Consider the following 26,601-nt stretch of genomic DNA (forward strand, 5'->3'; position numbering starts at 1 on the left):
GTGTGTGTGTGAGAGAGAGAGAGAAAGAGGAACGTTGGAGGTAATAAAAACAAGAGATTCATTTGCTAGACTGCAAAGAGTAAAGAGAAGAAATAATTTGCTAGGCTGATACCTGAACAAGCCTGACAAGAAACTATAACTTTTTTACAATTTAGCGATAGCTGGTGGCTAGCTTGGTGAGAAGCATATGTTTAGGGCAGGGCTAGCTAGAATTTGACTGGAAAAATCATCTATAAGCTAGTACCTAGCCCAATGTGAATGTCCAAAGCTAAAAGAAATATACAGCCGAGCATTTTGCTTAGATTGGACGTATGAGTTTGATACTCTAACAAATCCAATCTTCTATTTAGCCCAAAAATAGTCCGATCATCTAAAACATAGAAGATTGACCATTTCTGACTATTCGGCACACTCCCATGACACAATATGGCCGACCCAAAGAAGTCAAAAACTCCAAATCAACGTATTGAATTTCTCACAAGATATGTCCCAAATGAAAACAGTTGCCACCAAAAAGTCAACTTCGCCGCAAAATGTAATTACGAAGATGCTTTTTTATATCCAGATACCCTACCCCCGGATCCCTGTAAATTACTCATACATCTCCATCTCCACCAAACCCATTGGTCCACACTCCCATTAAAATAAAAAATAAAAAAAACTTTATAATAAAGAACTGTGAATAAATCAAAGAACATATTTTGCAATTTTATGTTTCTCAAAACAGACAAGGTTAAGACATTATCCTTGTTTATTAAAACATTTTTCCTTCCAACCTCACTAGGGGATAAAAAAATAAATAAAAAGCCACTCAGTAAACCCGTATACCAGTAATGTTGATAACTAGATAATATTTATTATTATCTACAAAAAGATAAAACTGCTGGTTCATCGGAATAAAATCCAGTAGTCCGGACTCTGAAAAGCAAATTCTTAACAACGCCTCTGGCAGAGCTGATCCTGACGCCACACTCTTCCGCCTTCTTATGCTCTAAGCAACGAATCTAAATTGCAGAACCCCCAAGCTTTTCATTGCTTAGCCTGTAAAATAGAAAACATTTTAAGTTCATGGCAATCTTTAAACATATGAGATACAAGGCTCTAATGTAAAGGGAATAAATTAAGCATATTCCCATAACATATGGCTACAGTCAACTTCACTCAAAGTCATCCTGACTTTTATAAAAAAGATAAGCAAAGGAATATCCTAATTATTTTATTAATAATAAGTTACACATGCACCCAACTTGGTCTTAGAAACACAATCTTATGACCCCTCACCTAGTACTTGAAAGAAGAGACTGCCATTTGAAGTTTTGAACTACAGCTTATCAGCAGGAATAATATTTATTTACCCAAAAAATATTACTTTTGGTAGCTAATATAAATTCACCTAACAACAAATCAATCATAATTGGTAACTAAGATCCACACTCATACTCCCCAACCCCACCCCACCTAACCCCAACACCTAAACAAGCTTGTAGTGAGGGCAACTAATCAACCCAACTGGTGTTTTATCGAATTAGCCTACCACGTATATAAGACTCCAGAACCGCCGAGTTTGAGTCGTTGTTCCACCTAAACTTCAACTCAAACCCTTCCATGCTTTCAGAAGTAGGTAAAGATTTTCTAGTGTGGTCCCCCTATGAAGGAGAATTTTAAATTTCTCAATTTATCTTTATGTTTTTAATTTGTCTTTTTATTAGATCATTTTCATTTAGGGTATTTGAGGGGTGGAAAAGTAAAAGGATAGAAAATGGTGAGAAGATGAAAAAGTAGAAGAACAGAAAATATTTTAATTTCCTTCCTTTTTGTTTGGTTGAGAATGAAAAAATGAAGGGATGGAAAAAATGAGTTTATATAAATTTACGCATATACCCTTATTAAAAAATGATGCCCAATTAAAACCAAAAAAGTGATAAAACAACAAAAAAAAAATCAATCACCTAAATTTATTAAAAAATAAAAATCATGTCCATAAAAAAAATTACATCTAAAAAAAGAAAAACACACAAATGAAAGGAAAAAAAGGAAAAAAAAAAGGCAAGCATTGTCCATTAAAAAAAAAAAAAAAGTAGGCAACATCCAAGAGGAATAAAAAAAAAAAAAAAGTGTGAAGAAAAGCAACGAGTGCAATTGCACATGGACATTTTCGTCCAAAAATGATGCCCAATTTCTCTCTTCACTTTTCTCTCCATTTTGGGGAGAAAACTTTTTAGTGGACCCGGGGAGAAAACACCTGGACCCCATCATTTATTTTCCTTCCTCTCCACCCAACCAAACACACTCAAAAAAGTTTTTCTTCCCATTTTCTCTCCAAAGTTTTCTATCTACCTTATTTCACCTCCAAACAAACACACCCAAGTGATAAGGTTATTTTTTCAAGTATGGAAAAATCAACACTAAAGAGTTCTATTCCAATTTTATATATATATATATATATATATATAGAGAGAGAGAGAGAGAGAGAGAGAGAGAGAGAGAACAGCAATATTGTTCAACAAATAAAGAGAACAACAAAATACCTGGGAATACAAGAAGGTTCCAAGGATAGCTATGGCAGCTCCAAGAGCATTGATGGGCTGGACTGGCGTTTTGAATATAATGATTGATGAGACTATGACGGATATTCGTTTCATGGTGTTACCAATGCTAAATGTCAAGGGAGAGATCTGGTCCAGGGACATGTATGACACCTGGTTGTAGAGATGATAGAACACACTCTGGGCCGCCACCCACCTATGTGTACAATTAACAGCCACACCATTAGTAAATGGAAAGGGAAAAGGAAAATAACATCAAACTTTTTAAGAAGAACAGAATCCAACATGAAATACAATGTACACATTCTGTCACAAAGCCTAAACATCATCACATTCCCAGAGAAGGAAAAAAAGAATAGAAAAAACCTGACGGCATCATGAGGAAGATCTAACACCTTCAGTCATAAATTTAAGTTTACTATCAGCATCTGATCAATTGGTGGAATGGCATAATATTAACATATTAGAACACCAAAATTATTAGAATCAAGTCTTTGAGCAGAATACTAGATAACCCACATACTATTCTGTAGAGCCATCTGCAATATATGAGTGAAAATCAGCAAGAAACAAATTTTCAAATTCACCATGGTCAAACAATGCTGGATGGATCATTAAACAAACCCAAATAATATGGCATTGACTGCCACATAACTAAGTTTCCTATTTTTCTTGTCAACATTGAACCTTAATACCTATCACCTATCCCAATCCCACCCCACCCTCACCACCAGACCTGCAGCCCCAGGGGCCAGGGCTGATGGACTAAGTTTTTATTTTCTAGTCTACATAATAGTTGGGTACATTTGAAATAAGGCATTCAAGTAAATTTTTTGATTGTCTTTCCATGAGCAAAGCTATAAAGCTCTTGAGTTCTATTGGAGACAGGACAGCACATTCATTCAGATATGAAATTCTAGAACCCTCAAGAACACTGTACATTTCACAGATTTGAGCATGAACAAAAGCAAGAAAATAGATTATTGAAAACTTACATGAGCTCCTAGGTTAAATATCACAAGTTGGTTCTTGATTTTCTAATTTATCTGGGCAGAAAAAAAACAAGAAAAGAAAGACACAAATGGTATACACATTATCATCTGAGAGGATCAACTTAACGTGCACGACATCCTAAGCAATTACGTGCCATGTGCATCCTACCCAGAAGATCCAAAACATCTCTAGAAGAGATTTCACTTGGTAGAAAAAATAGATGGTATGAAAAATGTCAAACTTGAATTATTAGTGAGATAGTCATACAATATGAAAAGCATATACAGGTTCTCAAAAATTAAAGCCAATAAATATGGCATAAAATGTTTTCATCTGAATCAGGAATAATTATTACTTTCAAGAATCGATTTAACATACATCTCTATGATCTACCATGGAAAAACAAATGCGTAGAAACAAAGAGTGCAACTATGCAACCAAACAAGGACATTAGGCTAGAATTGACAGTTGCTACATAATTACCATATGAAATGGGGTCCAATTTGAGAGATGGCTGTTTGCCAACCAGCTGCCCACATTTGTGGTCCCTCTACAGCAATAGCAAACGGTGTGAGAATCAAAAGGGACATCATAGACAGACATGCATAATAGTTCATCCCACTAACAGACTTCCCCTTCATGCCCTTCTTTGAGAAGATGTTCCTGAAGACAAATGCCAAGTTCGATATCATGGCACCCATAAAACCTGAATAGTGAAATTCAAGAAACCAAATTCAGGGCTCTGAAAACAAGACACAAAACAATAAAAATTGAAGTCCAACCATATAACCTCCTCCAATGACGATATACTCTACAACACAAAACTGTCATCAACAGATTATAGACTCCTGGGTTGAAAAGTAAACAAACAAACCAATTTTGACACCTTAAATTTAAGTCACCAGAAAAGGCAAAAAGATCAATATGAAAAACATAAACTAAAAGATTCACCTTCAAATTGGTTGCTGAGAACATTTGAATAAAGAGAGAAAATATTTATGATTTATGTGTCACAATTTTAGGCAAAACACAAAACTTGCCCATACTTCGCTTTATTAAACAAAAGTAGTTTTGATCCAAAGTCCCAATATTAAAAAAATAAACAAATAAAAATTCAGAATTCAATGTTTATCTTTTCCTGCCTCTTCTGAGCAGTCAACACAGTTAAAAATATACATTTGGAAAATGGAACACCAATATAAAGAGATGATAAGATGATAGATCAAGCAATTAAGTAATCGCAAGTGTATCACATAATAAAGTTTTATTTTTACCAGTCATGTTGAAGTTGAGCTCAGTTGCAGCAGAAAGTGCGCAACCACCAATAATTGGGATAAGGGACAGGTATACTGGCACAGGGAAGCTCTCACCCAACAGGAACCTTGAAACCAATACACTGAAAGCAGGCTCACCACTCTTGATGATGTGGGTGAATGAAACTGCAACCTTTGACATACTCACAGTTGCCGCAACATGCCCAATCGTATGTGCCACAGCAACCTATTGAAACACAGGCAAACGCTAAGATCACAATCCATTCCAGAAAGTCAAAGAATTCAATCATTGAGATAAAATCCAAGCCATATAATAAACCCAAGAGACACCAGAACCCTGATTGTTTCCTTGGTTGCCAATAAAATGTAGGTAAAATCATGGAATCATAATTTATATACCTCCAAATTTTTATCACTAAAACCCCCAAGCACAAAAAAATTCCAGTGAACTGGACAAAATTCAACTACTTGGCCTACTTGAGGCTATTAATTTTCTTGAATATTTGAAATCAAACAACAAAAACAAACAATTCAAAACATCACTTTCTTTCTCTCTCCTGAACTTTCTCAGCAACCAAACAAAAGGGTAACTTTCTACATTTTCTTATATTCAAATATATTCACAATTTCCAAAATCAACTAACGGATCACAAATCCTAAAATCAACTATCAGATCAAACCAAAAATAACATCAAAAGGCCTAAAATAGAATCATACTCTTTCCATCTTCCTCCTTCTCACCAACCAAACAAAACCCAAATTTTCACTCACCCCAAACAAACTCTTCCATCAAACATCAAAACAAAATCAACAGACACAACCTTAAACTTCATAATATACTCTCAACTTGCTCCACTTTTCCCACCAAATCAAATCAAAATCACAAGAATCAAAAAGTCTTCCATCCCAAAACAACATGCAACCATAAAAACAAGACCCAATTTTAAACTTTTTTCAAACTCACCGGGAACAAAGTCTTCCAAAACTCAAAGTCAGTCTTGGGAGTCTCAGCGATCCTTGTGACCCAAGAGATTAACATCATGAGAGACCCACATGCAAGCGAGAGAGTTGAGGTCAGCCATGGGTAAGGGAAAGCATTCAACACCTTCTTGTTGTAGATATTGAACACCACATTCAGAGCCCACCAAGTAGCGAAGTAAATTCCGATCTTCAACTTCCGCGCCGCCTCCGATTTCGTCTCGGCCGGTTCGACCGGTTTAGACTGATCCGCAGCCTCATACGCCTCGCATTTGATCCGATCCTCCCGATATCTCACCGACCCAAAACTCAGTTTCTCAACTGAATTTACATGCAAAGGCCTCGACACCGTTACCAAGCCGAGTCGCTCCGGTTTTCTCAACGCCGGTACGAGTTGCAGAACCGGCCGTGCCGGATACGGCTTTTTTCGGAGAAACAAATCGGACCCATTAATCGTTGGGGACACGGATTGCTTCACAGAACAAATCATGGCGTAAAAGATTCGAACTTTGAGAGCAAAATTCCAAGTGGGTTTTATGGGTCTTTCACAAAAACACGATCACAGAAATATATATATAGTTTTAGTTGTTCACGGAGATCAAACTTCAAAGAAGCAGTAAAAGCCAAAACCTTCACGGCTTTGCTTTGCTTTTGAAAAACCTTTTTCCAAAAAGCCTTTGACCTAAAAAAGAAAAGAAAAAAAAGCAACGATCTTTTATATATATATTTATTTATTTATTTATTTTTTCCAACTTATGAATATGATCAAGGCTTAAAACAGGAAAAAAAAAAAATGATATTTGGGTTATGATGATCTATAAAATATTATAGGCAGACAGTAGGAGTGAATTACGGGTGTGATCTATAAATAACTTTGACACAGTAATGAGTATAAAAGAAAGAGAGAGAAAGAGGATTTGTTTGGTTTTGGATGAGGAGGGTAGGTGAATTTTGATGAGGAGGTCAACAAAGGGTTTGAACTTTGAGAGTTGGGATGCTTGGTAGTGAAATCTACAATGGTTGCTTCTCTGAAATCTCAGTCCAGTCTGTGTGTTTTTGTTACCAAATATTCATGTGTCTTGTTTCCCTTTTTTTATGTTTTTGCATTTAAAAAGGTTATTTGGACCAACAATTCCCTCTGTTGTAAAAGGTGAGGAAAGTTGGTTTTGTTTGGGTTTTGCTATGCTGTGGTCATGTGTTATATTTTTTTTATGGTTGCAGCCAATAATCCACTCTCTCAGTGAAAACCCACTGTTCCTCTTGTGTGAGTTGTGCTGTACTTGGAAGTAAAGCTAATTACAAAATCTTTTTTTGGAGGAACATTTGGATCCAGTCCTTTCAAAAATTTATGTTTATTTTAGCACAGGGACTTTTTTTTTTTTTTACACAATTTTTTTAAAAAACACTTATATTATATTATTTATTTTATTTAAATAAGAATTTTTCATTCTTTGTTTATTATTATTTTCATAGAGAGAGAAAGAAATTTGATAAGACAAGAGATGAGAGAAAAAAATATTAAAATAATGATATATAAAACAACAACAAGAGTATTTGCATCCAACAATGCAAAATAGAAAAAGTTATCAATTTTACATATTCAACCCCAAAAAAAGTCAACTACATCAGTCAAGTTAAAAATATGTAAATTTGTAAAATTTATATAGTAACTGTGTATATTTATACTGATACTATTCAGTTTGCATAGTAATTTTATTATTTCTTTACATATCCTAAGGTCGAAGAAAGAATGTAGATAGTGATTATTATGTGCGAAAAAGAGAAATAATTTTTTTAAAAATTGATATTTTAATATAATCTATATATATATATATATATATATATAACCGAAGCCTTTACTGGTACCACAATTTTCCACGTCAGCACAATATTTAAAAAAAAAAAAATTATAACTCCTCAAAACCCTAGCAACCTTACCCTTCTCTCAAGTTAAGAAATATAAAGCCACGGTTTCTGCAAACTCTCTCTCTCTCCAGACGTAGGAAGCCCTAAAGCATTCAAGATCTACAATGCACGGTATAGATTTTAGCTTATAAAGTTCAGCTTTTGTAAGGTTAGTTTTGTTTATATATTAATTAATACGTAGTACTTTGTTCACCATTGAATACTCATATAATCAATTTCCAATTCAGTGTTCAAGAATTAAACCAAAATTCTAACTGCGCTATCATAAAATATTATTATTAGTATGAATTTTATGGAGTTGCAGTGTTCAAGAATTAAACCAAAATTCTTTTAAATTATCTATAATATTTTGTCTTCTGAAAATTTTATCTCTTTGATTTTATTATATTGTGTTTCTTAAGGTATAAAGAGATTTTCTTTGGTTTCTGCAAACTCTCTCTCTCTCCAAATGTAGGAAGCCCTAAACGTACAGTATAACATTCAAGATCTACAACTCACGGTATAGATTTTAGCTTATAAAGTTCAGCTTTTGTAAGGTTAGTTTGTTTATATATTTAGTCTTTAGGTTTAGGTTTAGGTTTAGGTTTAGGTTTAGGTTTTAAGAGATTTATATATTACTACTATGTGGCTAAATTTCCCGTGACATCAGTTTTATATTGTTAACCAAATACATCAGGAAAGCAAGAGAAGGTGCATAAATATTTAGTCCTTACGTTTAGGTTTAGGTTTAGGTTTTAAGAGATTTATATATTACTACTATGTGGCTGAATTTCTCGTGACATCAGTTTTATGTTTTTTTTTTTTTTTTAATTTGTTTTATGTAAGGTTAGTTTGTTTCCATCAGTTCTTTATTTCAAAGATAAGGCTTTTATTTCTACCGCAAGAACTATTTAGGTATGTATTCCTTGCAAGCACACATGAACTTAAATTGTCTTTTAATATATGCATGCTTTATTATTTTCTAATAGTTTTCTCGTGTATCGCACGGGTTAGCGACTAGTGTAGAATAAAATAGATAATCTAATATAGAGTGTTTTGAAAAATGAGTATATAAAATAGAAAAATATGTTCTTATGTTAAAATAGACGAAATTTTTTGTATAAGCTGATGTGAATACTCTAATAATGTATATTTACACATCTTTCTTTAGCTTGATTGATGTGAGTGATTTTGGAGCTTGAATGTATAAATTTGATATATTTTTATATTAAGCACATACTAATGCAAATGCTCTTAATGTTTGAAACTATGTTTCACAATGCTCTGAGCTAGTGTAATCATTAAAGAGATCATTTATGTATAGCTTTAATCATGTCATTTTTTTTTAATAAATCATACAACTTGTTTAAATAATAAAATAAAGTTTAGCTCTAAACTAGTTTGAAGCAACCTTACTCTAACCCATGATTAAAAAAAAAAATTTATTTGTAGTTTTAGTCATGTAACTTTTTTAATGTGTTATATAACATGTTTAAATAATGCACTGAATAATCTTATAAATCATCACGTAATTGATTGGAAAAAATAGTTACAAGCTAATTTGCAACAAAACTTTATTCTAAATAATATACATTAATAGTCTTACAAATCATCATGTTGTGAGTTGAAGAATAACATTCCAAATCAATTTGGAGCTAAATTTTACCCTAATATTTTTTCAAAACTGTATGAAAAATATCACTTTTACTTGGTTTAGGTGCAAGTATAAATATACACTTTACATTACATTTGAAAAAAAAAAAAGTACTTACACTTTCTCTTTATTATTATTATTGTAGGGATCAAGGCCCAGAATGACATGTTGGGCCTTGGGCCTTGAGCCTTTGTCTGGGAACACTGAATTGTCCAAGGAGAAGCAAGTAGTTATCAGAAGCCTCTAGTGAAAGTCTTATAAGTGAGGAACGAACGAAAGGTGATCCGAGGAGGAACTCCTCTTCAAATATGATGAATGTAGCTCAAGCGTATATTCCAGCAACTAAGGTAATCCTCCAAAAAGCTCTAGCAATAGGAATGTGTCTCATGAATGTGCAAGAAGGAAGGAAACTCAAAATATCTAAGGGAAAGCTGTTACCACTGCGTTAAATGCACTACAGCTACTTTTCTGGCCGTATTTATGTGGAGAAGACCTCTGAACAGTGCTGCCTTGGCAAACACAACTCACAGAAAGCCAAAGAGGGTGTCTGATGGGACAAGTACTTAAGTAAGGGCTCAGATGATCAACAAGTGTAGGATCAAGATGGTTCGAGGAGGGCTATATAACGTGAAAGACCCTCCATGAAAAAGAGGAGGAAAAAACTGTAAACAAATCTGTAATAAAGTTTTAAGAGTAAATATTTAAGAATCAGTGTCCTCGGACCAGTCTGAGAGCGTTATTCCTTAACAAACTTCTGTTATCTTTCTCTTTTTAGCATCAAAATCTGTTTCTCTGTTATCTGATTCACGAGAGCCCAGTTTTCCAAAACACTCTCTACAAATTTATTGTTTTGGGCTGATTTGGGCTTAAGTCCATATACACGTTGGGCTAGTAGTCTAAAATCAGGCTCTTACAATTATTATTATACACCAATAACAACAAATCATATAAATATTTATATATGTATATGTGTGCGAAGAATATCATGCCACTAAACTTATTGATTGTGAATGCTCAATTATTGGTGAATTTTCTTAGATGGGAGTGGTCAAGCGTAATAAGCAACATATAACAATGTTTTCTTGAATTTGTTTAAGAAACTTTAAGGGATAAAGGCTGATTTTTTTTTTCTTTTTTTCCTTTTGAATAACTGAAATAAGTAGGAATGGGAATTTGAATTTAAATTTTCTTTCATGGAAAAAACTAAACAGTACCATTAAAGGATAATATTCTTGAAGGTAAAGTTTGAATCCTAATTATTTAGAAACTATTGTACATTTGTACTTGTGATTCTTCTGTTTTGAACTAGTTATAAATCTATCACAATCTATCCTAAAGTGCTACCGTGGAGTTAGAACCCAAGACCCACCCACAAGCCCCATGCCCTAAGGCTTAGGAAGGTACTATTCGGCTTAAAATGGGGGTGTTAAAGGCATGGTTTTAAAAATCGAATTGGGGCAAAACCAAATTTGCCTTCAGCTCCCAATTTTATCCAGCCTTGACCGATTTTTAGTGTTTTTTCTAGACCGGATTAGTGGTCGGTTTCTGGTTCAACCGATCAGATCGGCCAGTCTGATTTTTAAAACTATGGTAAAAGTTTGTATTTTTTTTTGAGATAAACGATAGAAAATTTTGTATGTTTGATTGCATGGTTCATGGGTTTTTATTTATTTATTTATTTATTATATACATATTAAGTAGGGTGGACGCGAACTTTGGATTTTTTTTAATTGAAAATGTAATAAATAAAATTAATGAAAATTAACCTAACGTTTTGAGAAATTGTCTGGTTTAAAGAAAATTTTAATGAAATATTTTTATATTCAAGGTCAAAACTTAAAATTCAAAAATTTAATAAAATGTCACATTATGATGATTTATAAAGAATGTGATTAGAGGCAAGAATAGTTCATTGAATAATGAGTTGGATTGAATCAACTGTTTGAAAGTAAATAATTTACGATACCACAAGCTAAAAACTAATGGCAACAAAATAACATATCTTTAAAAAATTAATATAGTTTTAAAATAATAATAGAAGGATAACCCTTCCAGTATAAGAGTGAATATCTATCAAGAGAAATGAAATTTTTAAAAAGAAAAAGAATTATTAATTTTTTTAAAGAAAATAATAGAGAGAAGGGACTGAATAAAAAATGGGTCTTCAGTATGGACTCTTCAAAACATGTCATGTGACAATAAAGATAACATTATGCGTACCAACAAGGCACGAAGGCCTTGATAAGTCTATCTTTTTTTCTTTTCTTTTTTTTTTTGATATGTCTATCATTGTAGACACAATACATTTGTTGAACCACCACTTTTCGAACCACTCAACTTCGGTCAAATATCACATAAAACAGTACAATTCTAATTTCAAGCCACACCCTGCGTCGGTGAAAAGGGAATATTCTTGTGTTTGTGTGATGAACAGAGGAAAGAGTTAATATTCGAAAGATATTAAAAGAAAGGAGGAAATAGATTAGGGTAAAGATCATATGAGCTTTACTTCCTAGAAAATAAATAAACAAAGAAAAAGAAGAACCGAAACATACTATGGGAGAATATGCCAAGCAAGTTGAGTCACCCTAACTCAAGAATTGAATAGACATATACTACGGGCTGATTTAGCACACCTCAGTTCTTTTTTTCTTTTTCTTTTTTTATATTCAACAACAAATACTAAGTTATACAAATCTAATACTAAGTGTGAGGGGTTCGAGGACCGAATAAGAGGACTAAAACGTGAATTAAATGTCTTAGAACAATGATGGTGGGAGGAAGCTTCATGGAGAAGTTTACCTTCCCCCTCTGCATTAAATGTCCTAGAACAACCTTATCAACTACATTTAATGATAAATGACCCCTAAACAATATCTTCACAGCTAGCAGCCCTTTCCACCACCTTCAACAGAGTATTGATGGGACAAATGTCCTTAGAAACTCCTGGAGGCATACAGATGGAGGGCTAGGGTATGAAGAAGATGAGTATAAAAGGAAAGGAGTCCCCCAAAAAGGAGGGATCTTTTAGGGGGAAGAAGAAAACTAGGAAAAAGAGAGGGTGTTCAATAAATTATTAAGTGTAATACTTAGACCTTGTATGCAAAAGACCAGTCCTCAGATCAACCCGAGGAGAGCTATTGTTCTTTCCATATACTTGTATCAATCATTTCTGTTATTCAAGACTCTTCGGTTTTCAACTTGAGTTCAAATTAGAATTGCACTTGAATTATTTGCCCGCTCTCTAAAGAAATTCTATTGTTGGGCTTGAATTTGAAGGACCAAGCAACACTATTCTAAGTGGGCTTGGGCTTTTACTTTTAGAGTACCTACACTAAGTTATATTAGATTATTTATTTTACATTTTATTTTATTTTATTTAAATAAGAATTCTTCATTCTTTGTTTATTATTATCTTCATAGAGAGAGAAAGGAATTTGATGAGACAAGAAGTGAGAGAAAAAAAATTAAAATAATGATATACAAAGCTACAACAAGAGTATTTGCATCAAACAATGTAAAATAGAAAAAGTTGTCAATTTTACATATTCAACCCAAAAAAAAGTCAACTATATCAATCAAGTTAAAAATGTGTAAATTTGCAAAGTTTCTATAGTAACTATGTAAATTTACACTGACAATATTTAGTTTGCATCTTTACATAGCCAGAGGTTGAAGAAAGAAGGTGGATAGTAATTATTGTGAATGAAGAAAGAGAAATAATTTTAAAAAATCAAGAAAATTTGATATTTTAATGTAATGTAGAGTAAAATAGATAATCTGATGTGAATTGTTTTGAAAAGTGAGTATATAAAATAGAAAAAGTAGGTTTTTATGCTAAAATATACGAAATTTTTTGTATAAGCTGATGTGAATGCTCTAATAATGTATATTTACATGGTTAGTATAACAACTTTGCAAATTTCCACATCTTTAGCTTGACTAATGTGAGTGATTTTGGGGCTTGAATGTGTAAATTTGACACATTTTTCTATTATGCATATACAAATGCAAATGCTCTTAGACCGTTTGAAACAATTTTCCACAATGCTCTGGGCTAGTGTAGCCATTGAAGAGATCATTTATGTATAACTTTAATCATGTCTATAAGAGCTAGAAATGTAATGGCCTAAGCCCACTTAGAACAGTGTTACCTGGATCTTCAAACCAAGCCCAAATAATGAATTTTTAATAGAGAGGGATTCTAAACCAAGTGCAACACTGAAATTGTTCCAAGTCTAAAGCTAATAGAGCTTAAGTGAGAAATAGAAGTAAATGAACTAGGGATTCCATGAAAATACTTCCTCTGGCAAGTTCGAGGATGGGTCTTATATTGATCAGTCAGGATGATATTGCTATACAACATACTTCTTTGTTCTCTCACTTGTTCCTTTCTTCTTGGAAAATGTTCATCCTTTTTTTCTATGGGGTTCCCCTCCTTATATAGCTCTTTCCCTTGCATCCGAAACCTCCACTTGTACGTCTCAAGGGATTCCATAGGATACTTGTCCCATCAAAACTCTTCTGGAGGTGGTAAAGGGAGTTGTTAGCTGTGAAGTTACTATTCAGGAGTCATTTTCTCATTAATGCAGTTGGTTAGGTTGGTGCAGAGCATTGAATGTGGAGGTGGGAAGTGTCTTCTTCAAGAAACTTCCTCCCACCACCCTTGCAGGTCTTGTACCCTCTCGTTGCTATTACTTCCCTTATCATTGGGCCTTTAAGGGATTCCAGTTGTCCTTTGGCAATCTTGTTCTCCTCAGGTAGGCGCAGTCCTGGAAGTTTGCTTGCTTGCCTTTGCCTAGATTGGGCAAATTCGTCCTCAGATTGAACTCCTCGGTCCTCAGCTCCCCCCCCCCCACAATGTCATTTTATTTTTTTTAATAAATCATGAATCTTGTTTAAATAATAAAATAAAGTTAAACTCTAAACTAGTTTGAAGTGATCTTACTCTAATCCATGATTAAAAAAATAATTCATTTGTAGTTTTAGTTGTGTAACTTTTTTAAATGTGTCATATGACATATTTAAATAATGCAATGAATAATCTTATAAATCATCACATAATTAGTTGGAAAAGATAGCTACAAATTAATTTGCAACCAAACTTTATTCTAAATAATATACACGAATAGTCTTACAAATTTTCACGTTGTGAAGAATAATGTTCCAAGTAAATTTGGAGCTAAACTTTTGCCCTAATATTTTTAACAAACATTTAAAAAATATCACTTTAACTTGGCTTAGGTGCAAGTATAAGTATACACTTTGCATTACATTTTAACAAAAAATATGTACTTACACTTTCTCTTATTATTATTATACACCAATAACAACAAATCATATAAATATTTATATATATGTGTGTGTGTGTGTGTGTGTGTGTGCGTGCGTGCGTGCGTGCGTGCGTGCATGCGTGCGTGTGTGTGTGTGTGTGTGTGTGTGTCAGAGAGAGAGAAAAATACCTGATGATAGCTCTTTATCATCAGTCCAAAACACCAATCAATTTTTGGTGTAGGCGCAGATTGAATCCCAAATCCCTTATACAACCATCGAAGACTTTACTAGTTGAGTTAACTGTAACCTACTGTGTCACTAAACTTATTGATTGTTAATACCACCTTATTGGTGAATTTTTTCTTATGATGGAGTGGTCAAGCGTAATAAGCAACATATGACAATGTTTTCTAGAATTTGTTTAAGAAACTTTAAGTGATAAAGGCTGAATTTTTTCCTTTTTTTCCTTTTGAATAACTAAAATATGTAGGAATGGGAATTTGAATTTAAATTTTCTTTTGGGAAAAAATCAAACAGTACCTTTAAAGGATTAAAGGATAAGATTCTTGAAGGTAAAGTTTGAATCCTAATTAGTTAGAAACTATTGTACATTTGTACTTGTGATTTTTCTTTTTTGAACTAGTTATTAATCTATCATAATTTATCCTAAGTCCTAACATGCTACCCTAAAGTTAGAACCTGAGACCCACCCTCAATGCCCATGCTCTAGGGCTTAGGAAGGTATTATCCGGCCTAAAATGGGGGTGTTAAAGGGTTGTATGTTTGGTTGCATGGTTCATGGTATTTTTGTTTTATACATATTAAGTAGGGTGGACACAAACCTTGGACATTTTTATTGAAAATGTAAAAAAAATATATATATATATATATATATTAATGAAAATCAACCTTATGTTTTGAGAATTGTCTAGTTTAAAGAGAATTTTAATCAAATATATTCAAGGTCAAAACTTGAAATTTTAATAAAATGTCACATTATGATGACTTAGAAAGAATGTGATTAGAGGCAAGAATAGTTCATTGAATGATGAGTCGGATTGAATCAGCGGTTTGGAAGTAAATAATTAACAATACCACAAGCTAAAAAATAATGGCAACAAAATAGCATATCTTTAAAAAATTAATATAGTTTAAAAATAATAATTGAAAGACAACCCTTCAAGTATTAGAGTGAATATCCATCAAGAGAAACAAAATTTTCAAAAAGAAAAAGAATTATTAAATTTTTTAAAAGAAAAATAGAGGGAAGAGACTAAAAAAAAGGGGGTTTTCAATGTGAACTCATCGACTCATGTCATGTGACGGTAAAAGTAATATCATATATACCACCAAAGTTTTGATGGGTTTATCATTGTAGGTACAATAGATTTGCCGAACCACCATCACTTGAACCATTCATTTCTTGCAAGTAATAAAACTCTTAAAATGTGTTTGACATGAGTTTATAAGTTTTTTTTTTTTTTTTGAAAAATGCATGAGTTTATAAGTTTAGTTTTTAGTTTTTAGCTTTTTTTACTTTTATGTATAACTTTTTAGAACCTTACTTTTCTCACATTTTTTTTTATATTTTCAATTTTTTTAAGGAACAAACATACTTAGTACAATTTCAGAAAAAAAATTTCAATTTCAAATTAAATAAGTTGTCACCAATAGACCATATCAAGCCACAACTTGTGTCGGTGAAAAGGGAATATTTGTGTGTTCGTGTCATGAACAGAGGAGGTGAAAAGGGAATATTTGTGTATTACAACTTATTTTGTTGAAAACTAAAAATATTATAATAAATAATTTTTAAATGTGTGAATATGCCGTGAGATCCATTTTTAATATATATATTTTATGAATAAAGTAATTGTGGGTCCCATAAACAGTATATAAACAGTACATGAACAATGCTCTGTCTCCTGAAATGCGTGAATTAAAAAAAAAAGACAAAAAAAAAGAGGAAAACGCCAGACAAGACACGTTGGTTTTTTCATCTGGATCCCAAAAAACACTTAATATATTCGAAGGATATTAAAATAAAGAAGGAAATAGATTAGTGGAAAGATCACATGAGCGTTGCTCCCTAGAAAGGAAATAAACAAAGAAAAAGAAGAACCGAAACATAGTGTAAGGAGAATTTAGAATATGACAAGCAAGTTGAATTGACATGAAATGTACTACGGGCTGATTTAGCACACCTCATTTTTCTTTTTTTTTTTCAATAACAAATACAAAGTTTTATAAATCTGACTAGTGTATATGCCAGTCAAGCCGTTCCTTTTTCTATTTTCATTCTGTTTTTAAAATTCTAATTTTTTTTTAACTTTTTAAATAATTTTTTTCTTTTCTATTTAAATAATCATATTTTTTTGAGAAACCACCCCAAAAGGAGTGGGGATTTAAATAATCATATAACAATACATACAGTACTAAATTACACAATATGAGCATATAATAATTATTTAAAAAAAAAAAATCACTTGACACTTGAGCCTCACCTAACATAACCTTTCTGTTCCAAAATGTTTTCTTCCAATATTACTATAATTAAATTATCATAGGTCAAGGTTGTCTCCCCGAAATGTAGTGTTATTTTTCTTTGCTGGAGGAATATGACAAACATTAAATGACTATGACTATTCCGGTTTGATTATCGGGATGGAAATTTTTTTTATATCAATTTTACTCTTGTATACTATTTTGGGGCAATTTTTTTTTTTAAATTTTTTTGGTTTAATTAGTTTTCAAAAAAATGTTGGCAAAATAGTACTAGATATAGTAGTTTTATTTTTTATTTTTTATTTTTTTTGTCTCTACATTTTTTTTAAAGAATTTTAATTTATGGTGTCTGCTCTTAATTTTGTATCTACACATGGAATTAGTTTCTTGAAAGACAATTCCTTAAGCATGTGTTGATCTTGCTAAAACTAATGTGACCATTTTAAAAGTTTTGGTCTACCTAAATCTCATCTCTTCAAAAGACAAGTTACACTAACAAAATCTAGAACTTCTTTTCTTGAAAGGATGATATTCTAAGAGTGTGTTTTGGAAGTGATGAAACCCGCAACTTATTATAGAGTTTTTAGCTTATTTTTGTTATTATTTATAAGTTTTATTACACTTTTTAATACTATTTATAGGGTTTACTGTACCATTTATCTAGCTAGCTTTTAGCTTCTTCTTTTTTTTAAAGTATTTTAGACAAAGAGTTTTTAGTTTCAGCTAAATAAGTTGTTTTCAAGCAGTCACTAGTAAAAAAAAGTAAGAGAAATTTTTTTTTTAAAGAATCAAGGTAAGAGCATCTGCAGCAGATTCTTCAAATTTTTTTATTATTCTAAAAATGAACAGTGACTTTTACTTTTTAGCTACCCACTTTTTCAAATACACTTTCCAACAGATTCTCTATCTCATTTAAATATTATTTCTTCATTTATTATTTATTCTTTTTTAATAACTAAACATCTTCTAACATTTTTTTTTATTCAATACTTAATTATTATAAAAGAAAAAAATATTTGAAGGATGAACAGTAAAAGTTACAATGATCTCTACTTATAGAGAAATACTGTAGCAACTTTACTCTAAAAAATAGAGATAGAGAAACTGTTGGAGTGGGTTTTTGAGGGTGTTGATATTCTAAAATTGACTTTAAAGAAGCCTTTGGAGATGCTCTAGAGAGTTGTTTGTGTAAGCAAATCCCCTCTTCCAACACCAACACACAAAATTTTCAGCCTAAACCCACATTAATTTGTCCCTTAATTTCCACGTCTTCAACCAACATTTCAACGGCAAAAGATCCAATACAGTGCTCTAATTACACTCCAAACCAAATTACCTTTATATATCTATAAAAAAAAGGAGGAGGGTATCTCAGGAATACTAGTCACACTTGGTGGAGAAGTCGGCAAAGCAAAACGCCAAAACCGTCTTTTTGTTTTTGGTTGGTTGGGATCTTTTGGGCAATTATGTTTACAAGAAATTGGTCTAATTAAACATAATTTGGTCTAATAATTAGACCAATTTCTTGCAAACATAATTGCCGGTAAAGCAAAACGCCAATTAGACCAATTTCTTGTAAACATAATTGCCCAAAAGAAATTGGGCTAACAATGGGACGATGGAAACAAAAAGACAGCATCCACTAACATATAATTCAAAAAAGAATGCAAAATATGGGCATAATAAAATCTCCAATACAGTAAAAAAGTGATGGAACAAGTTTAAAATACAACTTAAAAGTCGGATACTATCACTGATGGAGGTGTTTAAGGCCAAACCTGTTAAAAGAAAGTTTCTAATTCCCTTTTCAACTGTACCAGCCAGACAAACAATCAAGATCTAACATCAATATTGAATTTGGCCAAGTATCATCACATCAACAACTAGTGCGGCCCATTATTCCTTCATATATATCCTTGATGACGTGCATGCTAACAAGAAAGGTAAAAGTTAAGTTCATACAGGATATATATTCTTCGTATGAAATGGTCATAATATAGTCAATCTGGCTTCATACTTTGTAATTTTTGGTTAGGTAGTCAGCATAAATTACCTTTGTCAAGTCCTAAAGCGGTGCAGCAGCTACTAGCAAATTAATAGTGTTAACATTGCAGGTATCCAACAGCAGGTATGGTTCATTTTACTGTTATAGTGAAGTAGTAACTAGTAAGGGTTATTATTATTATTATTAATTTCTTTACCTGGCATAATTGCTAAGATCTCTCTCTCCCCCTCTCTGTGTGTGTGTGTGTTCCACATATTTTTCCTTCTCATCTATTACTTAACACTATTTCCTCTGCAATCATGCATGGACTGCAGTCTTTACAGAAGTCACATGTTAATCATATGACCAAACCCCATCCTGGATGGAGGGCAGGGATAAAAAATACTCCAAAACCTTTTTAAAATGATACTTCCTAAACCAATCTACGATACCCTAAAACCAACACATCAATGATCCTTCATGTTGACCAAGAGAGATTTAAAATTTGCCCCCAGTTCCCTCCTCCCTCCCCTCTCCAGGCCGGAAAAATCCCTATATACAATACAAACATGAAAATGATACAAATTGAGATCAAACAGAAGATAGGTGTCATCTGTGTACAACAGAAAGAAACAATTCCTATTTCTGGAAACCTTGAACTCAATAAAGTGCCCTTTATAGCACTATCTACCCAATGCTGATGTAATCTGATAAAAGCCCACTGGACAAAGCCTGGGAACTCCCAAATGGTCTATTGGCATGCAGACATGAGAACCTACAAGAGACTGAAGAAATGCACAAGGACATCCCATCTGTTTAACTCTTCCTACCTCAATACCTTGCAACACAAATCAGGAAATTTGAATTGGCAGGAAATTTGAGTGCCCAAGATTTGTCGGCATTGTCTTTCTAGACTTTAGAGTTAGACTGAAAGAATTCAGGAATAGTTAGCAAATTATTTTTACGTGTATATAGATAAATTACAACTTACCCACGTGTGATTTGATCGAAATTTAAATTACTTATATGTGGTTTAAAATTTGATACTTTACCCACCTGAAGTTTAATCAAAATTTAAGTTGTTAAATTGTAATTTAAAATCCCATGATGCAAGTGTTCTGTTTGGGTTATTTTTTTTATCTTATTTGATCTTGTATTTTTTATGTATTTTTTTTTTTTTTTTTTTGTGTTTTTGGGTTACTGAATTCTAACTAAGTTAACCTCAGGTGGATAAACTGTTAAATTTCAAATTACATGTAGGCAACTTAAATTTCGGTCAAATCATAAGTGAGTAAGTTATAATTTGTCTTTTTTTTATAAGAAGAAAGTTGTTTTGCCAAGATATATACTTTTTCTCTATCTACACAAATGAGGTGATTTTTATTCTAGATAGTTTAATGTTGAAAAGAGGAGATATTTGTTTATCACATGTGGACATAAGCACTTTCCTTCGTTTTCAGCAACCAAACGAAAAATGAAACAAAATCCAGAAAAAGAAAATGCTAATAAGAAAGGAGAACCAAACCCAATTGCCAATTAACCAAATGAATGCATTACAAATAGAACATAAAATCAAAAAGAGAAAATAACGTAACAGAGAAAGAGAAGAGTGTTTACCTGTGTGAATGTGAAGTAGAGGAAGATTGTTCACTTAATAATAGATTCAACCCAGCAACTCTAAATCAATCTAACAACTTCAGTCTTTTCGTCTTCCTGCTTCCCTGTTCTTTGTTTTGTTATTAGTATTCAGCCTTTTTTCCCCTCTCTAGGTAAACTTAACAACATGTTGTCAAAGGGTTGAACCAGGGACAAAGCTAAGACTTATATATAAGGATCGACTTTGCTGCTGGTTGTGTATGGTGGCTTAGAGCATTTGCAACAGTGGAGCTAAAATGCTATAATGCTAAAATTTAGCTCCTCAAACCCAAAAACCTTGTTGCAGCAGTGGAGCTAAATCTAAAAAATTTAGCTCCATTGCTACAGTGCACATCTATTTATAGATGTGCACTGTTCATAACATCTAAAAGAAAAAAATATTATTTTATTAAATTCCTCTCTCCTCTTTTATTAAAAAAATATTTTTTCCTTTTTCTTTTTCTTTCTCTCTCTCCGGTGTCTCTTCTTTCTTCCTCTTTCTTCCTCTTCCAGTCCTCCATTTTAATCAAACCGACCTCTCTGCTCAGTCCGTTGCTCCAAAGCCCAACGTCGACCACTCCTCACTACCCAGCGCCGATCGCCGATCGAAGTCCATCCCAGCGTCGACCACTCCTCGTTGCCCAGCGCCGATCGCCGATCGAAGCCCAGCCCAACGTCGACCACTCCTCAGCACCGATCGCTGATCGAAGCCCAGCCCAGCGCCGACCACTTCTCGCTGCCCAGCGCCAATCGTCGATCGAAGCCCAACCCAGCGCCGACCACTCCTCACTGCCCAGCGCCAACCGAGCTCCACCCTCTCTCTGCGAGGCCCAGTGCCGACCGAGCTCCACCCTCTCTCTGCGAGGCCCAGCGCCGATGTGGGTTTGTGTTTATGTTTTCCGATCTATTGTGGGCAAGTGGGTTTGTGTTTGTGTTTGTGGCAGTGGGCTTGTGCTCGTTGTGGTTTTTTTTTTTTTTTTTTTTTGCTGTGGACTGCCGGTAGTGGTGGTGGTGGTGGTGGTGGTTGTGTTTGTGGTTGATGGTAGAGGTGGTTGAGGTTGGTGGTGTAATATTTTTTTTGGTAGTGGAATATATTATTTTATTGTAGTAGTTATAATATTTTATTGTGATGTTTATATTATTTTATTATGCTGAAAGCTAAAATAGATCCACTGCTGCAGTATGTGTGTAGGTAAAATAGATAAAGTAACTTTTGGTGGAGCTAAATTGCTAAAAATTTAGCTCCACTGCTGTGGATGCTCTTAGCAACTAGGAAGGTGTTTGGATTGTGTCTGTGTTTTCACGCTGATGCGTTTTAGCCATTTTTTTTTTTTTTAACTAGCACCTATTACACTGTTCATTGGACATGAATAGTGCAAATAGGCAAATGAACAGTGTTTTCGGTGTGAATAGTAATCCAGAAATTATTTTTTTATTATTTTCAGTTTTCAATAAGATAAGAGGTATCTAAACACACCTTAAGGTGTCTTTTTTTGTGACTTTGATGCTTGTTGTTAGGTAAGGACAATTATTTTGTTTGAAATTTTTTAAAAGGTTGGGTTATTTGTTTTGGGAAAAATTGGTTGATTAAACTTAAATATTTTTTAGTTTCACTATTGGTAATTTTTTTTGTTAGGCTAATTTTTTTGGGCTTAGATATTTTGTATTAATTTTTAAATTTATAGATTTTTTATGGTTTTTTAAAAAGAAAAAAAATAGGAGAGCTACAATTTTTTTTACAAAATACTAATATAGTGAGTGGTTATTGGTAAGTAAAAAAATGGAGTAAATTGTGGGTTTAGATACGAACCAATAAGAATTTGCTACCTCAAGAGTTTATAAAAAGAGAAATGATATGTCTATAATATTTTTACAACAAATCCGAAGTGGCAGGTTGTTACTGGTTGTTATTGTTGGAGCAAAAAAGTAATCTTAGTGTTAGTTTCAAATTTGAACCAATAACAACTAACTAACCACCTGTAATTTGTTGTAAAAATATTGTAGACGTAACATCTCTCTTATAAAAATATTGTAGAAAAATTTGTGATTATAACATCACTCTTAAAAGAACTAATAATATTACTAAGAGGGCAAAGTATAATTTTATAGAACAAAATTGCTAAGATTAATACCCGGTATATATTCTTTTTTTTTTTTTTTTTTTTTTTTAAGAAAAAATTGGGAGGGACAATTGCCCCCAAGTCAAAGGCTACCTCTGTCCTTGAACAATGGCTTTTGGTATTGTCGAAGAGTTGAACAATGAGATTAAAGTTATGCCCCATTAAAGTCTCCAATTAGCATTAATTGTTTTCTTTTAAATGATGTTGGCATATTCTAGCCATAGATTTACCTCATACCAATCCAGACTAAGAAACGGACTCTCCATTTATCCCAACAAAGGTCAAGCACTTTGTGTCGAGGGAATGTACCAAAATTCTTCCAACAACAAAGAATTTGAGAAGCCGAGCGGTGGAGATTGAAGCATCATGCGGCATTTGCCACAGCAGGATGAAACTACATTTCATATCTTGTGGCAATGCCCTTTAGCAACGAATACATCATCATCGACGAAGGAAACTTTTCATAAGTGGAGCAAGGATTCACAAAGAGATTTTGCAGCCTTCCTTGAACAAGTTAACACTAAATGCGGGGATAAATAGTTTGAGGAATGGTTTTGATGCTAACATGGGCAATATGGGTTGCTAGGAATAGAGATTTGTTTCCAACTACAGGAGTACAAACAAGCCAATATAGGCGGGCCATCATTCAAGGTGACCTCAGTCCAAATGAAGAACAAGTGTAGGTCCTTTGTAACGCATGCATTGTAGTAGTGTGTAACAAGCCTATAGCGCAAGCAGTATGACCCTGTTGTGTTTTGTATTTGTTTACCCTTATAAAGTTTCGATGATAATAAATTTCTATACAAAATAGGAAGTAGAATTATGAAAATACAACCTGACATGTCTTTGAGCCCCTTGGCAGCAACAACAACTTCTTACTAATCTTCAATTCTTCTTCTATAGTCAAATTATTATGAGATTTTATACTGAACACACTTAAAACGCTTGCATTCTGCAACAAATACTTCACCAGCTTGTACTCACCTTTCTGCCCCTGAAATTGCCAAATTAATATTTTCTTGAGACAAGACAACAAGCAACGAGGAACCCACTCAGGTTGATCCCGTGGGCAATCTCCTCCCCGCTCATGTACAAGTCCCTAAGCAAAATAGAAAAACCAAGTTTCAGAATTACTGCTTATCAGCCAGATCGAACTAATCAGATACAAACTCACCATTGGAAAGTAGAGAGCTAGTAGGTTAGGCAAGCTTTTGAGCAAGTCCGGCAAGAACTGCCATCCAGAATGTTTGTTAATGCTCAGCTCCAAATGGCTCACATTATGTAACGTAGGCAGGTTGCAATCTGATAACTTGAGAACCTTCAAGCAACAAAGATTAATATTCAATAGAGAGAGAGAAAGATTTTAAAATGATCAATGATTTAATATAAGAGTTAGGAAAGCTAACCTCCATATAATCGCCAGTTAAATGCAAGATTTTGACCTCACAAATACCTTTCATTAGTTCCAGTTGTCTTTGACCATAGTAAGCATAGCCTTTTTGTTCCAACTTTGGAGTGCTTAATTCAACATGAAATTGAGCTTCAGTTAGTGACTTTAGATTCTTTAAATCATACCCTTCTGCCACAAAATCATACAATCTAAAGTACTCAAGGGCTGGAGTATCAATGATAATCTTGTACTCACAGAACTCCGTACTATATTCATCTTCTATAGCACATTCAATGGTCAAACGCTTCAATATAGGGGCAGAAATCTTAAAGTAACGTATTCTTTTCATTCCGCATTTCACTATAGACAGTTCTTCTAGCACAGGGCAGCTAGAAAATAACTTATGAGTTGAGTCATCATCTGAAAATTCAATTGAATTCAGATGGAGAGTCCTGAGACTTGGTAAAAGTACGGAAGCAGGAACATTGAGCACAAATTTTGTTCCTAGTTTAAGGTACACCAGTGATGTAGATGTAAAAAGGCCACAATATAGAGAGTATTTAGAGTTTCTCATGGGGAAACAGAGATCAAGCTCTTGAACTTTACCACACACTGCACTGCAAATCCATGCATTCAACTGTGAGGGTTCATAGTCTTGACCACATTTCAAATGAAACCTGTGTGTGCATGGTGCATTGTGTAGTTTAAGCACTCTATTCACAAAACTTGAGAAGCTCACTCTCAAATCTTGTGTTGATTTACTGCAAGGCTTTCTTCCATGTAACAATAACTCATCATCAAAGTCCAAACTGGGTACTGAAGACCAAAGATTCTTCCACGTGGTGGATAAAATGGATGTCCCCACCGCATATTTTGTTGGAAGAAAAGATAGGATGTGGCAAAGCACTTTGTACGGTAATCTGTTGATTCCATCTTTCTCTTCCTTTTCGCTATGATAAACCCTGTCTTCGGCTTCTTGGACTATGGCTTTCTTAAAAATGTTGTGGCTAATTGTGGAAATACTGCCCTTGTATTCCGCCACTCCCCATTTGCTTCCAAGGCCCTAAAAAAAATCAACTATGTTTTTGAAATACTGCCTATCAGCAAGGACTAATCAAATACAAACTCAAAGTCGAGAGCTTGTATGTTAGACACACTTTTGAGTCGGTTTGACAGAAACTACCATCTAATATGTTTGATAACAATAACAATAACAAAAACTAAGTTTCAAAAATAGTGCTTATTAGTGAAGACTAATCAAATACAAACTTACCTCTCCAAAGTCGAGAGCTTGTATGTTAATTACACTTTTGATTCGGTTCAACAGAAACTGTCATCCAATATGTTAGATAACAATAACAAAAACTAAGTTTCAGAAATAATGCTTATTAGTGAAGACTAATCAAATACAAACTCACCTCTTTTAGGGCGAGAGCTACGTTAGGCACAATTCTACTTCGGTTCGATAGAAACTTCGACAGAAACTGCCATCCAATATGTTTGATAACAATTACAAAAACCAAGTTTCAGAAATAGTGCTTAGTCGTGAAGACTTAATCTAATACAAACTCACCTCTCCAATGTCAAGAGCTCGTATGTTAGGCACGCTTTTGAGTAGGTCCGGCAAAAACATACATCCAACAAGTTTGTTAGCATTTACCTCCAAATGGCTCACATTATGCAGTGTAGGCAGGTTGCTACCTGATAACATGAGAGCCTTCATTCATTAAAAAAATACTTGTCAAATCAACAAATCTTGAAAGGTGTCTTGTTTAATCATATTAAGTAATGAGAAATGAGTAGTGCACACAACTAGGTGTATACATATCACACACAAATTGCAATTTACAAGGGAACTCGTGACTTTAAGTCACTATTAGAGTGTGTGTAATAGACACTACTCTTAACTCTAAAGTAATTGACTAGCATACTGAAAGAGAGCCAGAGAGAAGATTTTAAAAGGACAAAATGTAAGTGTTAGGAAAGCTAACCTCCATAGAATCACCAGTTAGATGCAAGACCTTGACATTATGAATACCTTTGATTAGCTCCAGTACTTTTTGACCATAATAAGCACGATCCCTTTGTTCTATCCTTCGAGTGCTTAAATCCACATGCACTTGAGCTTCAATTAGTGACTTTAGATTCTTAAAATGATACCCTTCTGCTACATAATCATATAGTCTAAGGTATTCAAGTTTTGGAGCATCAATAACAATTTTATACCCACAGAATTCTGTAGCATATTTATTATCTAATATAGCACATTCCATGGCCAAACACTTGAGTGCATGGGCAGAAATGTTAAAACAACGAATGTTTTTCATTCCACATTCCTCTATA

General features: G+C 33.5%; 2 protein-coding genes across 2 annotated transcripts; both read right to left on the reverse strand.

The window, feature by feature from the left end:
• Positions 1–677: 677 nt before the first annotated feature.
• On the reverse strand, positions 678–6,490 carry LOC115995156 (glucose-6-phosphate/phosphate translocator 1, chloroplastic-like). The gene is made up of 5 exons (XM_031119608.1): positions 5,778–6,490; positions 4,814–5,039; positions 4,023–4,245; positions 2,529–2,742; positions 678–1,041 (listed from the first exon to the last, which is right to left on the reverse strand). Exons 1-5 carry the CDS (start codon positions 6,279–6,281, stop codon positions 1,030–1,032), a joined length of 1,179 nt encoding a protein of 392 aa, XP_030975468.1. The 5' UTR covers positions 6,282–6,490; the 3' UTR covers positions 678–1,029.
• A 17,198-nt stretch (positions 6,491–23,688) lies between these two features.
• On the reverse strand, positions 23,689–25,981 carry LOC115994647 (F-box/LRR-repeat protein At4g14103-like). Its single transcript, XM_031118865.1, has 6 exons — positions 25,832–25,981; positions 25,677–25,742; positions 25,532–25,588; positions 24,275–25,321; positions 24,043–24,186; positions 23,689–23,967 (listed from the first exon to the last, which is right to left on the reverse strand). Exons 1-6 carry the CDS (start codon positions 25,979–25,981, stop codon positions 23,689–23,691), a joined length of 1,743 nt encoding a protein of 580 aa, XP_030974725.1.
• Positions 25,982–26,601: the final 620 nt, after the last annotated feature.

Source organism: Quercus lobata, chromosome 6 (assembly GCF_001633185.2).
Source record: "Quercus lobata isolate SW786 chromosome 6, ValleyOak3.0 Primary Assembly, whole genome shotgun sequence".
Classification (NCBI taxonomy): domain Eukaryota; kingdom Viridiplantae; phylum Streptophyta; class Magnoliopsida; order Fagales; family Fagaceae; genus Quercus; species Quercus lobata.